General features: G+C 46.0%; 1 protein-coding gene across 1 annotated transcript in view; it reads left to right on the plus strand.

The window, feature by feature from the left end:
* The first annotated feature begins 220 nt into the window (after positions 1–220).
* Positions 221–12,335, plus strand: part of Tll2 (tolloid like 2) — a 110,897-nt gene continuing 98,782 nt past the window's right edge. The window contains exons 1-2 of the mRNA XM_029563008.1: positions 221–278; positions 5,467–5,610. Coding sequence (XP_029418868.1) covers positions 221–278; positions 5,467–5,610 — 202 coding nt within the window. The remainder of the gene's footprint in view (positions 279–5,466; positions 5,611–12,335) is intronic.

The following is a 12,335-nucleotide window of genomic DNA, read 5'->3' on the forward strand; positions in this document are numbered from 1 at the left end:
AGATTCTGGAGATGTAGGTACCTTCTGAATTATGGGCAGGCAGCCTTCTTGGGCTGTCTTGGGGGATTTCCATGGGAGCACCCTGTGGGCTCCTGGAGTGGGATCTGTAGGACACAAAGGCAGAGTTTGGGATCCAGACTCCATCACAGGAAGCCTGTAGGGCCATAGAAAGGGAATTGTGGCTGGCTGTGGACAGAGTCTCTTTGGGCCCCGGTGGGGGATGTGTTTCATGTGTGATCCCACAGGGCCAGACCTGTACCCTCTTGTGATTGATGTGGGTAAGAACTGCCGTGGGCTGGGTACCTGTGTAGTGTTTCAAGGGGATTCCACCTGTGGGGGTCCCCACAGTTTTACTATACATAGCCACTCATGTAGACCGTTGCCAAGGGTCTTGATGCCTGTGTTATATGTTGTGTTTACTAAGTTGTCTGTGCTGAGCCCTTGCTCGTATTATCTCACTTGAGGCTCACAACAACCCTGGAGTTGGGGAGATATTACCGTTTGCCGTCATTTGAGAGATGAAGAAGCTGAGGCTCAGGAAGTTTAAGTTACTCAGCTGTTGTTTCATAGGAAAGACCTCTCTGATTTGGTTTCTTAGTGTGGGAAGTGGGATTTGACAGGTGAAATGTGTGAGTACAGACCTGGAGCCTGACCTCAGGGCACTTAGAATTGAGCACAGTGTGGGAACCTGAATAGCTCTGAGGGCAAAGCTGGTAGGGGTGGGGGAGGGGGGTGGAGAGAGACTGCGCTGGAGATTCAGACTCTGCCACTTGCTCACTGTATGACCATCAGTGAGCCTGTTTCCTTATCTATAAAAGGGAATGGGAGGCTGCAGAGATGGCTCAGTGGTTAAGAGCATTGACTGCCCTTGCAGAGGACCTGGTTTCGATTCCCAGCACCCACATGGCGGCTATGAACTGTCCTTAACTCCAGTTCCAGAGCTATCCGAAGCCCTCTTCTGACCTCTGTGGCATTGCATGACATAGGTACACTCACATACATGCAGACAATATACTCATACACATAAAATAAAAATAATAAAATATTTTTAAAAGGGAGTGGAATCAATATGAGAGCAAAAGAATCATCATGTAGATCAAATCTATTGTGAATCGTAATACACAGAAAACCTGATCTCCAGCTGCATTGTCCCCAGCCTCAGCCCCATCTGGTGGAAACCTGGCAGGCACAGGTCTATTATGTGAGTAGGCACACACAGTTTTCCCCTCTTGTCTGTTTGAGATAGTTCTGCAGGAACAAAAGACAAGAAGGGAGGTTTTGGGATGGGGAAGAGAATTCACAAAGGAGACTTGGGAGGTGTAGCTGATAGGGGTCGTCTGGATAAAGAGAGGGTGAAGCAAAGGGAGAGACAGGTGCCTGGGGAACCCAGAAAGAATCACAGTGGCTCCTTGGGTCACTGAGTGATCACCATAGCCAGGTCCTGGCCTGGCTGCTCAGCAAACCTTATCTCCATTAATTCCTATACAACTTTGCAAGTCAGTTCCAACTTTATTTCCAGATGAGGAAAGTGGAGCTCAGACAGGTCAAATGATTTGTTAAACAGCTCTTAAATGGGCGCACAACTCTTAAATGACAACATAGGGGTTAATCTAGATTTTTCTGGCTTAAAGTGAGCACTTAAATTATTTATTTTATTTTGAGTATGAGTATTTTGCCTGCATGTTTGTAAGTGCACCCGTGTCATGCAATGCCCCCAGAGGCCAGAAGAGGGTATTGGATCCACTGGAAGTGGTGTTATATAGACAGTTGTTAGCCAACATGTGGTGCTGAGAACCAAACCCCAGTCCTCTACAAGAAAATAGTGCTCTTAACCTCTGAGCTGTCTCTCCAGCCCCTAAAATGAACACTTTTAATACCCCTGCCTCCCCAAATATTCAGGTCTTAGAATCACAGATGTTTTTGTCTTACCTCCTGTGTTCTTCCTCGGTCCCCTCATCCTCCCTTGGCCCCAGTCTAATAGAGCAGCCTCTTTTAGGATCACTGTTTTATGACTTTGGGGAAAGAACACAACAAACCCTGTGCTAGGTCTTAAAGGAGATGCTTGGAAGCTATACATGCCAATCTCCCTCACTTTCACTAGCCAGAAAAATGTCACATGATGAAGCCTGACTTCAGAGATTGAGAAGTATAATTTATCCTAAAGAGAAGGAACAAAAATAATAATAGGCTCTATCACAGGTTCCCTTCCATCTGTAATAAGCACTGGCTTTCCTTCTTCTGTACACAGCTTATCTCGTTCTGTGAGGGAGACACCCCAAGTCCTGAACAATTCTGTGATCACCTCTTTCCTGAGTCAGGATATGACTCTTCATCATCCAGAGACTTGCAAACTACCTAACACACACACATACACATACACACGTGCGCACACACACACACACACACACACATGGCATACATACCGTACACACCACAACACATACTGACAAACACACATATACCATATATACCACAAACACATACATACATACCACACATATACCACACACATACACATCACACCCACCACAAACACCACATACCACATACACACATTCCACAAATAACACACATACACACGCCATCCCCACCCCCCCACATATCACAAACATCATACCACATGCACATACATACCACATACCAAGGTACCACAAGCATACACATACACTACAAACACCACACACCTCAAACACATAAATAACATTCATACACAACACAAATATCACACAGCATACACACATATATACCAAACACACACATATACAGCACCCACACTCCACACATACCACAAAAACCATACATATACCACACAGCCCACATGCCACACACACCAGGAATACCATACCACATACACATACATACCACACACATTACAAGCACCACCTATCACAAACACACACATACATACCATACACACATATACCACACCACACACACATACCACCACCACACATACCACATCACACACATATACATACTACACACCACAGACACCACAAACATACATATGTTTACCATACATATATACATACCACACTCTACAGATACTGCAAATATACACATACCACACACATACACACAAATATACATTATTATTATAGGGACAGATGGAGCAAGGATAGCGTTTGGAAAAGGGAGGCTGGTTCCTAGTTCTGAAACCATGTGGGGCACATGATGCAGGCCCCTGCAGTGGCCAGTTTACTTGATTGGACTCTGCTTCCTCCTCCCAATGGTAGTTCTCCAATCACTTCTCCATGGCATTAGGCAGCACACTGTCTCTTTTATTATTCTGATAGGCTTCATCTGCACAGCGTACCTGTCTCCTCTGGGAACAGGGTTTGCAGCCTGTTTCCATCTCATAGAAAGTTGGGGGCTCAAGGATCACTTAGGTCCTTGCAAGCCTCCAGTAGTTGCTATCTCCCACAGCCACACTGGCGGCTCCTTGGGCTCTGCTTGCCTACAGCGTGGGTCGTCTTCATGTATGTGTTTCAGCTCTGTGTGTGGCTGCTCTTGGGTTTTTCTAGCCATAGCTTTCCCTCCAGACATAACCATCACTCCCTTGCTCTGCTGAGCTGCTGTGGGAGCACCATGCCCTCAGTCCCATGTTCTGCATCATTCTTTCCTAATGGCAAGGATCTCCTGGGCACGACCTAACGGGGTCTTGCTACAGGTTGAGTTTATTTCTTCTCAACAGTTTTCTGTGGGCACAATCTGTGTGATTCATACACTCTAAGCGCACAATTCAACACTTTGGTAAACTTGTCTATAACCAGAGCATTCCTACCGAAAGTTCCCTCATGTTCATTTGCAATCAGTCCTTGTTCCCATCCCTTGTCCTAGGAGGTCACTAACCTTACTAGCTATAAGAGGACCCTTTCTAGACAGCGTGTACAAACTGAACTATATAACATACAGTTTTTTTTTTTTTTGCATTCAGCTCTTTCACTTAAAATGAAGCTTTTGAGTTTCATACATGTTATAGCATGTGACTGTAGTTAATCCCTTCCCTCCACATACTGGGGATTAAACCCAAGGCTTTCTACGTGCTGGGCAGGTACTCTACTACTGAGCTACATCCCCAGCCCTCTATTTTTAATTTTTATTTTGAGACAAGGTTTCACATCATCACTCAGGCTGGTCTTCAGCTTGCAATCCTCCTGCCTCAGCCTCCCAAGTAGCTGGAACTGCAGGCCTGCACAAAGGTCAGCTTTGTGTTACTATAATAAATACCTGTGGCCAGAGAAATGGCTCAGCAGTTAAGAGCATTGGCTGTTCTTGTGGAGGACTGGGCTTTGGTTCTCAGCACCCATCTGGCAGTTAACAACCATTCATAATTCCAGTTCCAGGAGATCCAATGCCCTCTTCTGGCCTGTATGGGCATTGTATACACATGGTGCAATTACATACATGCAGAGAAAATAGACAAAAAATGCAAATAAATAAAATTTTTAAAAATTCAAAAAACGTTTGTGGGACCGGAGACATGGCTCAGCAGTAAAGAACACTGGCTGCTCTTGTAGAGGACCCAGGTCACTTGTCAGCACCCACACAGTGGCTAACAACTATCTGCAACTCCAGTACCAGAGGCCCTCTTCTGACCTCTGTGGGCACTGCACGACATGGGCGCATTTGTATAAATGCAGGGAAAACACTTATACACCTAAAATAAATAAATATTTTTAAAATATATGAGACAGTCAATTTGTACAAAGAAAAGGTTTCCTTTGGTTTATGGTTTGGTGGTTTTTAATCTGTGATCAGTGGGCCCTGTTGATTTGGGCCTGTGGTGAGGCAGTGCGTCTTGGTAGGAGCACGCAATGAAAGAGAGTTATTCATCTCATCACTAAAGAGCAAAGAGAAAACTGGGAGGGGACTGGTCCATGAACCCCTTTAAAGGCACCCTCCCTCAATGACTCAGGGGCCTCCCACAAGGCCCCACCTTCCAAAGGCTCCACTCTCTCTCAGTGGTGTCACTCTGGGTCCATGCCTTTAATACACAGACCTCTGGGGGCAGGTCTCCAAAGCAGAACTACACATGAATCATCATAAGCCATGACTGTGTTCTGTACCACCTGTACTCAAGATCCCATGTTCTGGAGTTGACTCTGTCTAGAATGTTGCTTGTCCCTAGAGAAAGAACATAGAGTCAGGCACCAGCTCCTAAGAATTCCTCTCACACCTGATTATTCATATCAGGTTAGTGGAAATATGGTCTCTTCCAGGGAAGGGCAGCAGATCCTGAAGAAGAGAGAAACAGCTGGCTATGTGGTGGCTTTTCCCATAGCCACCTAGAGCTACGGTGAGATGGGTGGTTGTTTACAGGAATCTAGGTTCTCTTGGTGGTTGGCTTCAAGCATCATGACTTTGACATAGAATCTCTGAGACCCCAGGAGAAATTTGATCAGAGGGACTCTCTTTTCGAGAGTTCATTCCCAGTTCAGTAAAAATTTTTATCCTGACTTGCAGGTTTAGTTGACCCACCATGTTTTGTCTTCCCAGCTGTCTTCTGGGGAGATATTGCTCTGGATGAAGATGATCTGAAGTTATTTCGTATCGACAAGGCTGGAGACTGGACTAAACCATCCATGGAGGAGATGAGACATGAAACTGGTAAGTACTGTTTCCCTGACCCCACAGCGGTAGCATGAGAGGCTCGGTGAGGGGTAGAGAGGCCCTATGTCTCTCACATTTGGCATGTAGTTCCTGGAACCTCTGTCTGTAGAAGAGCTGGAGGGAACACCCTTCCTTCTCTGATGGAGGCATGGATCTGGAGCCTTTAACTTAGCCTCTCTCTCTCTCTCTCTCTCTCTCTCTTTCTCTCTTTCTCTCTACTATGTATTTGTTCATGTTTGTGCATGCATGCTTACAGATTCCTGTGGAAGTGTATGTATGCATGTGGAGACCAGAGGCTGATGTCAGGTGTGTTCTTTGCTTATTCTCCACCTTATTTTTGAGGCTAGGCTGCTAGTCAATGAGCTTCACATCCCCTTCCCAGACTGGGGTTATAGATGGGTGTTGCCACATCCAGCTTTTTTTTTTTTTTTTTCACATGGATGATGGGGAATCAAACTCAAGTCCTCATGTTACCCAGAAGGTACTTTACCAACTGAGCCATTAGCCCAGCCCAATTTAGCTGATCCTTCTAAGAAAATCTCTAGTTTCCTCTGTTGGAAGATTCAGCTTGTCACCCAGTAATAGTTCTTGGGACTCTGGCCTTTGGTTTTGCTCATCTCAGACTAGAAAGAATTGCTGGGTGGGTTGGATTTAGATGATGTCTGACAGTACTCTCAACAATAATGACCAGTCTTGGTGAGATGTTTACCCATAGGATAGTGTGCACTGATTTTGATAGCCCAGATAAGTCCCTGGGTTGTCAGGGGTAGTAGACCCACCCAACCTGCATCCTGTGGTTACTGTTCTTTTTCCTCCTAGCTACCAACTTGGAGGTGAAGAGACTGATCCCCCAGGCTCTCCTTACCTCCCTGCACACTAGGCTCAGTGTGGCTTTTGTGGCATCTTTGTCTTTGGCCTTGTGGCATTTTCATCCTAGAAGCAGTACAGGGGACTGAGTATGGGATCTGGTGTCTTCACATGGCAGGTGACAGTTTGTCATTTGGTGACTAAGGTCAAAGATCCCTGTGAACTTTCTCACCCATCCTCCTTTTTCTTGAAGCTGTTTTAAGCATTTATCCCAGCCCAAGTTCAATACTGGTGAGAGAAAGAGAAAACAGCACAACCCCATGCCTTCAAGGAGATCACTACTTCAGGCATACTAGGGTAGATCTGGTTCAGTTTTCCTATCAGTAAAATGAGGGTGAAGCCAGTACTCATCCCATAGAGGTTTCAGGGTTGAAACTAGCTCAGCATCTAGCACATAAGCAAGAACTGGGAGATATTTATTGGTGCACTGGGAAGAGAGAAGAGTGAGGGTTGAAGCCTTTAGGTATCACATGACTAGCACTCTCATCTTGTGTCATAAAGGAGAGCTAGGAATCCTGGGTGAAAGAGATTTCAGGTGGAGGGGAAGCCAGGTACATGGGCAGGGAACACAAGAAGGGCTGTTGGTGGGGCAGAAGTAAGGTGTGGTCATGGAGGGTGGCCCTCTGCATAGGCTGTGACCAGAACTGCATCTGGAAAGAGCAAGTGTGACAGATGGCAGACAAGTCCTTCACCATCTGCCCTGTGAGCATGGGCTTTACCTGGGCCACAGGGGTCCTTCCCAAAGTTTCTTAATAAGATTATGACTTGTTAGAGCTACAGAAATAGCTCAGTGGTTAAGAGCACTAGCTGCTCTTGCAGAGGACCCAGGGGTTCAGTTCTCAGCACTCACATGGCAGCTAACAGCCAGTTAATTACCAATTAGTAACTCCAGTTCCAGGGGATCTGATGCCCTCTTCTGACCTTTGTGGACATTGTACTACATGGGTGCACTTACATACATGGAGGCAATATACTCACATATACATAAAATAAAAATAATAATTAAGAAAATTAAATATTTTTAGAAGATTGTAAGTTGCTAAGCTTGGACTTGGGAGTTTCTTGGTAGAGACCTCTAACCCTCTACTCTCCATAGTTCATTAACTGAGGATGTTGAGTCCTGACTGGGCATGTAGGCAGCTGTCACACTGATGGTTGGTAGTGATGGCACAGGGTGCACCCTTGATGATGTATTTGGTGATATCAGGAATATCTCTGAAACCTGGAGAGGGGAGAATGAGATGTGTCCTGAGTCTGAGTGACTCCTAGGGTGTATGAAGAAAACGAACAGTTAGAGCAATTGGTTGCAAAACTCCCCACTGGGATTGACAGATGAAGGGCCTAGGTTGTCAGCAGATCAGAGGACCATTGCCATTGCCAGGGGCAGTGAGGAGCCATTAGGCAGGCACATCAGACTTCCATGGTATCTGAGTCTATGACTAGCCTGGGATTTGTACAGCCTCTTCTAGGTGGCTTGAAAAGCCAATTGGGTTGTTAAATGAAGATTTGAATTATTTTCTCTAACAGTGTATCTGCAGCTCCAGCATAAGGAAGCACCTTTTCATGATTCTACCACCCCATCTAGTTACATTCTTCCTCAACTCTCAGTGGAATCTGTAAAGAGGTTAAACTTTTTTTTTTTGCAATGTTATTTAAAACTAATGAACATCATGTATCTCAAGCATATACTGTGATGAACTCACATGTGTGTCTGCCCACGTAACCACCACCCAAGTGGTACATTGCCATGTATGTTCCACAACCCAGAGAACCCTCCCCCGCCCATGCTGGCTAATTTTTGTCAACTTGACACAAACTAGAGACACCTAGAAAGAGGGAACCTCTATTGAGGAATTTCCTCCATCAAATTGACCTTGGCCATGTCTATGAGGCATTTTCTTAATTGCTAATTAATGTAGGAGAGCCCAGTCCATTGTGGGTAGTGCCATCCCTAGGCAGGCAGGCCTGGGCTGTATAAAAAATGTAACTGAGTAAACCAGAGGGAGCAAGCCAATAAGCAGCATTCCTCCATGGTCTCAGCTCCTGACTCCAGGTACCTGCCTTGGCTTTCTTCCATAATCGACTGTCACTTGGAAGTGTAAGATGAAACAAGCCCTTTCCTTCCCAAGTTGCTTTTTAGTTATGGTGTTTATCACAACAGAAATAAAACTAGAAGACTCCTGTATTCCCTTTGCAGTCAGTGCTTGTCCCAGAGTCTCCACAAGTCTGATCTTTAATCATCACTGACTTATTTTACCTGTGCAGTTGGGACCCGCAGTGCGTGTGTCCTATTTATTTCTCCATTGCTGTGACAAAACACTCTGACCAATACCAACTTGGGGAGGAAAGGGTTTATTTAGCTTACTTATCCCAGGTCACAGTTCATCTGGGAGCCCAAGGTAGGAACTCAGGGTAGGAACCTGGAGACAGGAGCTGGAGCACAGACCATGGAGGAATGCTGCCTACTGGCTTGCTCCCCTGGCTCCTGCTCATCCTGCTTTCTTATACAATACAGGACCACCTGCCCAGGGGTGGCACCACCCACAGTGGGCTGGGCCCTCCCACATCACTCAACAATCAAGAAGATGCCCCACAGACATGGCCACTGGCCAGTCCAATGGAGGCAATTCCCCAGTTGAGGCTCCCTCAACCCAGGTGTGTCAAGTTGACACTAAAGCTATCCAGCACACTATCCTACTGTGCTATAGAATTAGAACTTCATCCTCTTACCTTTCCAATTCTTGTCCCCAAGATATGATGTTAACATTAATGTCACAACATAAGACAGTACAACCTTAAAAACCTCACAGTCCTTAGAAAATCCAAACACTTAAAAGTCCATCGTCTCTTAAAAGTCTCTTAACTGTGGGTGGGCTTCTGTAAAATCCAAAACAAGTACTGTCTTATTTCAAAGGGAAGAATTGGGCACACCTAAGTAAAACCAAAGTCCAGCAAAGTAGCTCAAGGTTGGACATCTAGGATTCACTCATGATCTTCTGGGCCCCAAAGGGTTCTGGAAGCTCCACTTCTCTAACTCTGCCATCCACAGCACACACAGCTCATCTCACAGACCCAGGCCAGCTCCATTCCACACCTGCTGGTGCTCTTGGTGGTTGTCCCACAGTCTTGGCATCTCCAAAGCCTGGGGTCTCCAATGAAACTGAGGCTGCACCCTCAACAATGGCCTCTTCTGGCCTCTCGGGGTGCAACACATCTGATTCTCTCCATGACCCCTTCAATCCTGGGGTCTTCATTGCAACTGAGGCTGCACTTTCACCCATGGCCTTTCCTGGTCTCTGCATGCCAAGCCTCAGCTATTCTCTGTGACCCCTTCATGCTTTCAACACCAGAACCATGCAGGAGACTCTTACACATTACCAAGTCCTGCTTCCAGCTTGAGATGGAGACTCAGGTTCCCTCTGTGTGCTGACCCTGAGGAAATACCTCCCAGACTTCACCACAATGATGCTGGTCTCTTGTTACTTACAGTTGATTTTTCAGCTCCAGCTAACCAGCATCAATTGTCCCAGCACAGCAAAGGTTTTACTTCAGGTTCTGGTCTCTTCTTAATCACAGCCAATTCTTCAGCCCAGTTGACCAGAACCCACAGATTCTCAATTCAAAATATCACACAAAAGCCCTGATAATCTCTGCTTCCCTTTGAAGCTTCACAAGCCAGGCCTCCATTGTTCACAACTCTTTCAGCATAACTGTTCCAAGCTCCACAGCAACAAACCCTAAGAACTCAATGGCTTTTCCAGCTGAGAGTTCCAAATGCTGCCACAGTCCTCCCCCAAACACCAAGGTCAGATCTGTCACAGCAATACCTCACTCCTGGTACCAATTTCTGTTAATTTGTTTCTCCATTGTTGTGACAAAACACTCTGACAAATATCAACTTGGGGAGGAAAGGGTTTATTTAGCTTATATATCGCAGGTCATAGCTCATCCTGGAGCCCAAGGTAGGAACTCAGGGCAGGAACCTGGAGGCAGGAACTGGAGCACAGGCCATGGAGGATTACTGCTTACTGGCTTGCTCCCCTGGCCCCTGCTCAGCCTGCTTTCTTATGCAACACAGGCCCACCTGCCCAGGGGTGGTACAACCCACAGTGGGCTGGGCCCTCCCGCATCACTCAACAATCAAGAAGATGCTCCATGGACATGGCCACAGGCCAATCCAATGATGGCAATTCCCCAACTGAGGCTCCCTCTACCCAGGTGTGCCAAGTTGACACTAGAGCTATCTAGCACAGCATGCTACTCTGTCTTCTTTCATTTGTCTTCATGACTAACTACAAAATTCACCCATATTTCTGGTGAAACAACTCGTTCTTTTTCAGTGTTATGCACTGTTCTGCTATATGAATGGTCCCTAGCTTAGTCATTCTTCTGTTGACACATTTGGGCAGCTTAGGGTCACTTGTTATGTTAAATAAAAGGTCTCTCTATAGCCCAGCTGGCCTGGAACTCACTTTATAGACCCTCCAAGGCTGGCCTCCATCTTACTGAGTTCCACCTGCTTCTGCCTCCCGAGTGTTGGGATTAAAGGTAGGCATCACCATGCCTGGCAATGGCATTCTTTTGTGTGTTTTTAGGTGAACACAAACACCCATCTCCCCTAGACAGGTACACAGGCAGGGTCCTGGGTTCTAGTAGATACTGTCAAACTATTTTCTAAAGTGATTGTACCAATTTATACTCCAGGTCAGAACCCACTCACTTAGAAAGCAAGAGTGTGTCTGTGCAGGATCTGCTACAGTCTTTGAGAGCTTGGGCTCTCTAACATGAGTCTCTTGTCACCATCTGGCCCATCCAGCAGGCAGGCAGTGCCCATGTACCATTGGAATTCTCAGGCTGTCCCTAAGGCACCTCCCATGGCATAGATTGGGGGCACAGGGCTGGCAAATGTGAAAGAGAGGCTCTAGAGAGAGGCCAGGTGCAGTGCCAACTTTATGCCCAGATAGAGTCTTCTGCAGGGAAGATCACCTGAGGATGCCATGGTAAAAGGAGGCTTCGTGGTTTGCCTCTCTGTCATTACTCCTGTGAACTGATAGAAGGCAGAGCCTACATCACATTCACTTTGGACTCTCCAGAGATGGACCAACATCTTGAACCTAGAAGGTGCTAGCAAGCATTGGTAGGGAAGAGAAGGTAGAGGTGGCAGAAGTTGCAGAAACAGGGCCTTCTCCAGGAGTTCAGAGCTCCATCAAGGTTGTGGTCCCAGAATGATGCTGTGAGCATTGACCATAGTCACAGGCTTTGGGCTTTCACTGCCTGGGCTCAGTCCTAGAGGTGGGCCTTGATTTTCATCTGACAGATAGGAGCAGTAATGATCCTTACCTCAGAGTGATGCTACAAGGGCACAGGAAAGAGCATGCATGAGGCACTTGGCATCTGATAGATGCTCAGGAAGAAGATTGATCTAGAAAGGTTTGAGATCAAAATGAAGCCTGGGGCAAAGTGCCACATGTAGAGGAAATTGGGGTCTGGCTACCAAGCCTCTGAGGCATGTAGAGGGAATTTGGGGGCCTGGCTGTCAAGCCTCTGAAGCATACAGATGATGTTTCCTCCTCCCTGAACTTAATACCATTTTTTTCCAGTGTTTTTTTTATGGCAAGGTGATTTTTATTCCAATTGCTTTTCTCTGAGGACTAACTCTGCTTTGCATCTATCTAGAATAGTTATTTTATTTTCAGGGTGGGAATACTTTTTATTGATTTTGCTGATTAAACTAATACTGTAATTTTTTTTAAATGCAAAGGCTCATAAGTGGAAAAGGAAAATCCTGTTATATCACCCCCAGAGATCACTGACACTATGTTTTCTGGCTTCCTTCCAGTCTTAATACACCATGG

The sequence above is a fragment of the Nannospalax galili genome, unplaced genomic scaffold, assembly GCF_000622305.1.
Source record: "Nannospalax galili isolate Female #2095 unplaced genomic scaffold, S.galili_v1.0 scaffold875, whole genome shotgun sequence".
Taxonomy (NCBI): domain Eukaryota; kingdom Metazoa; phylum Chordata; class Mammalia; order Rodentia; family Spalacidae; genus Nannospalax; species Nannospalax galili.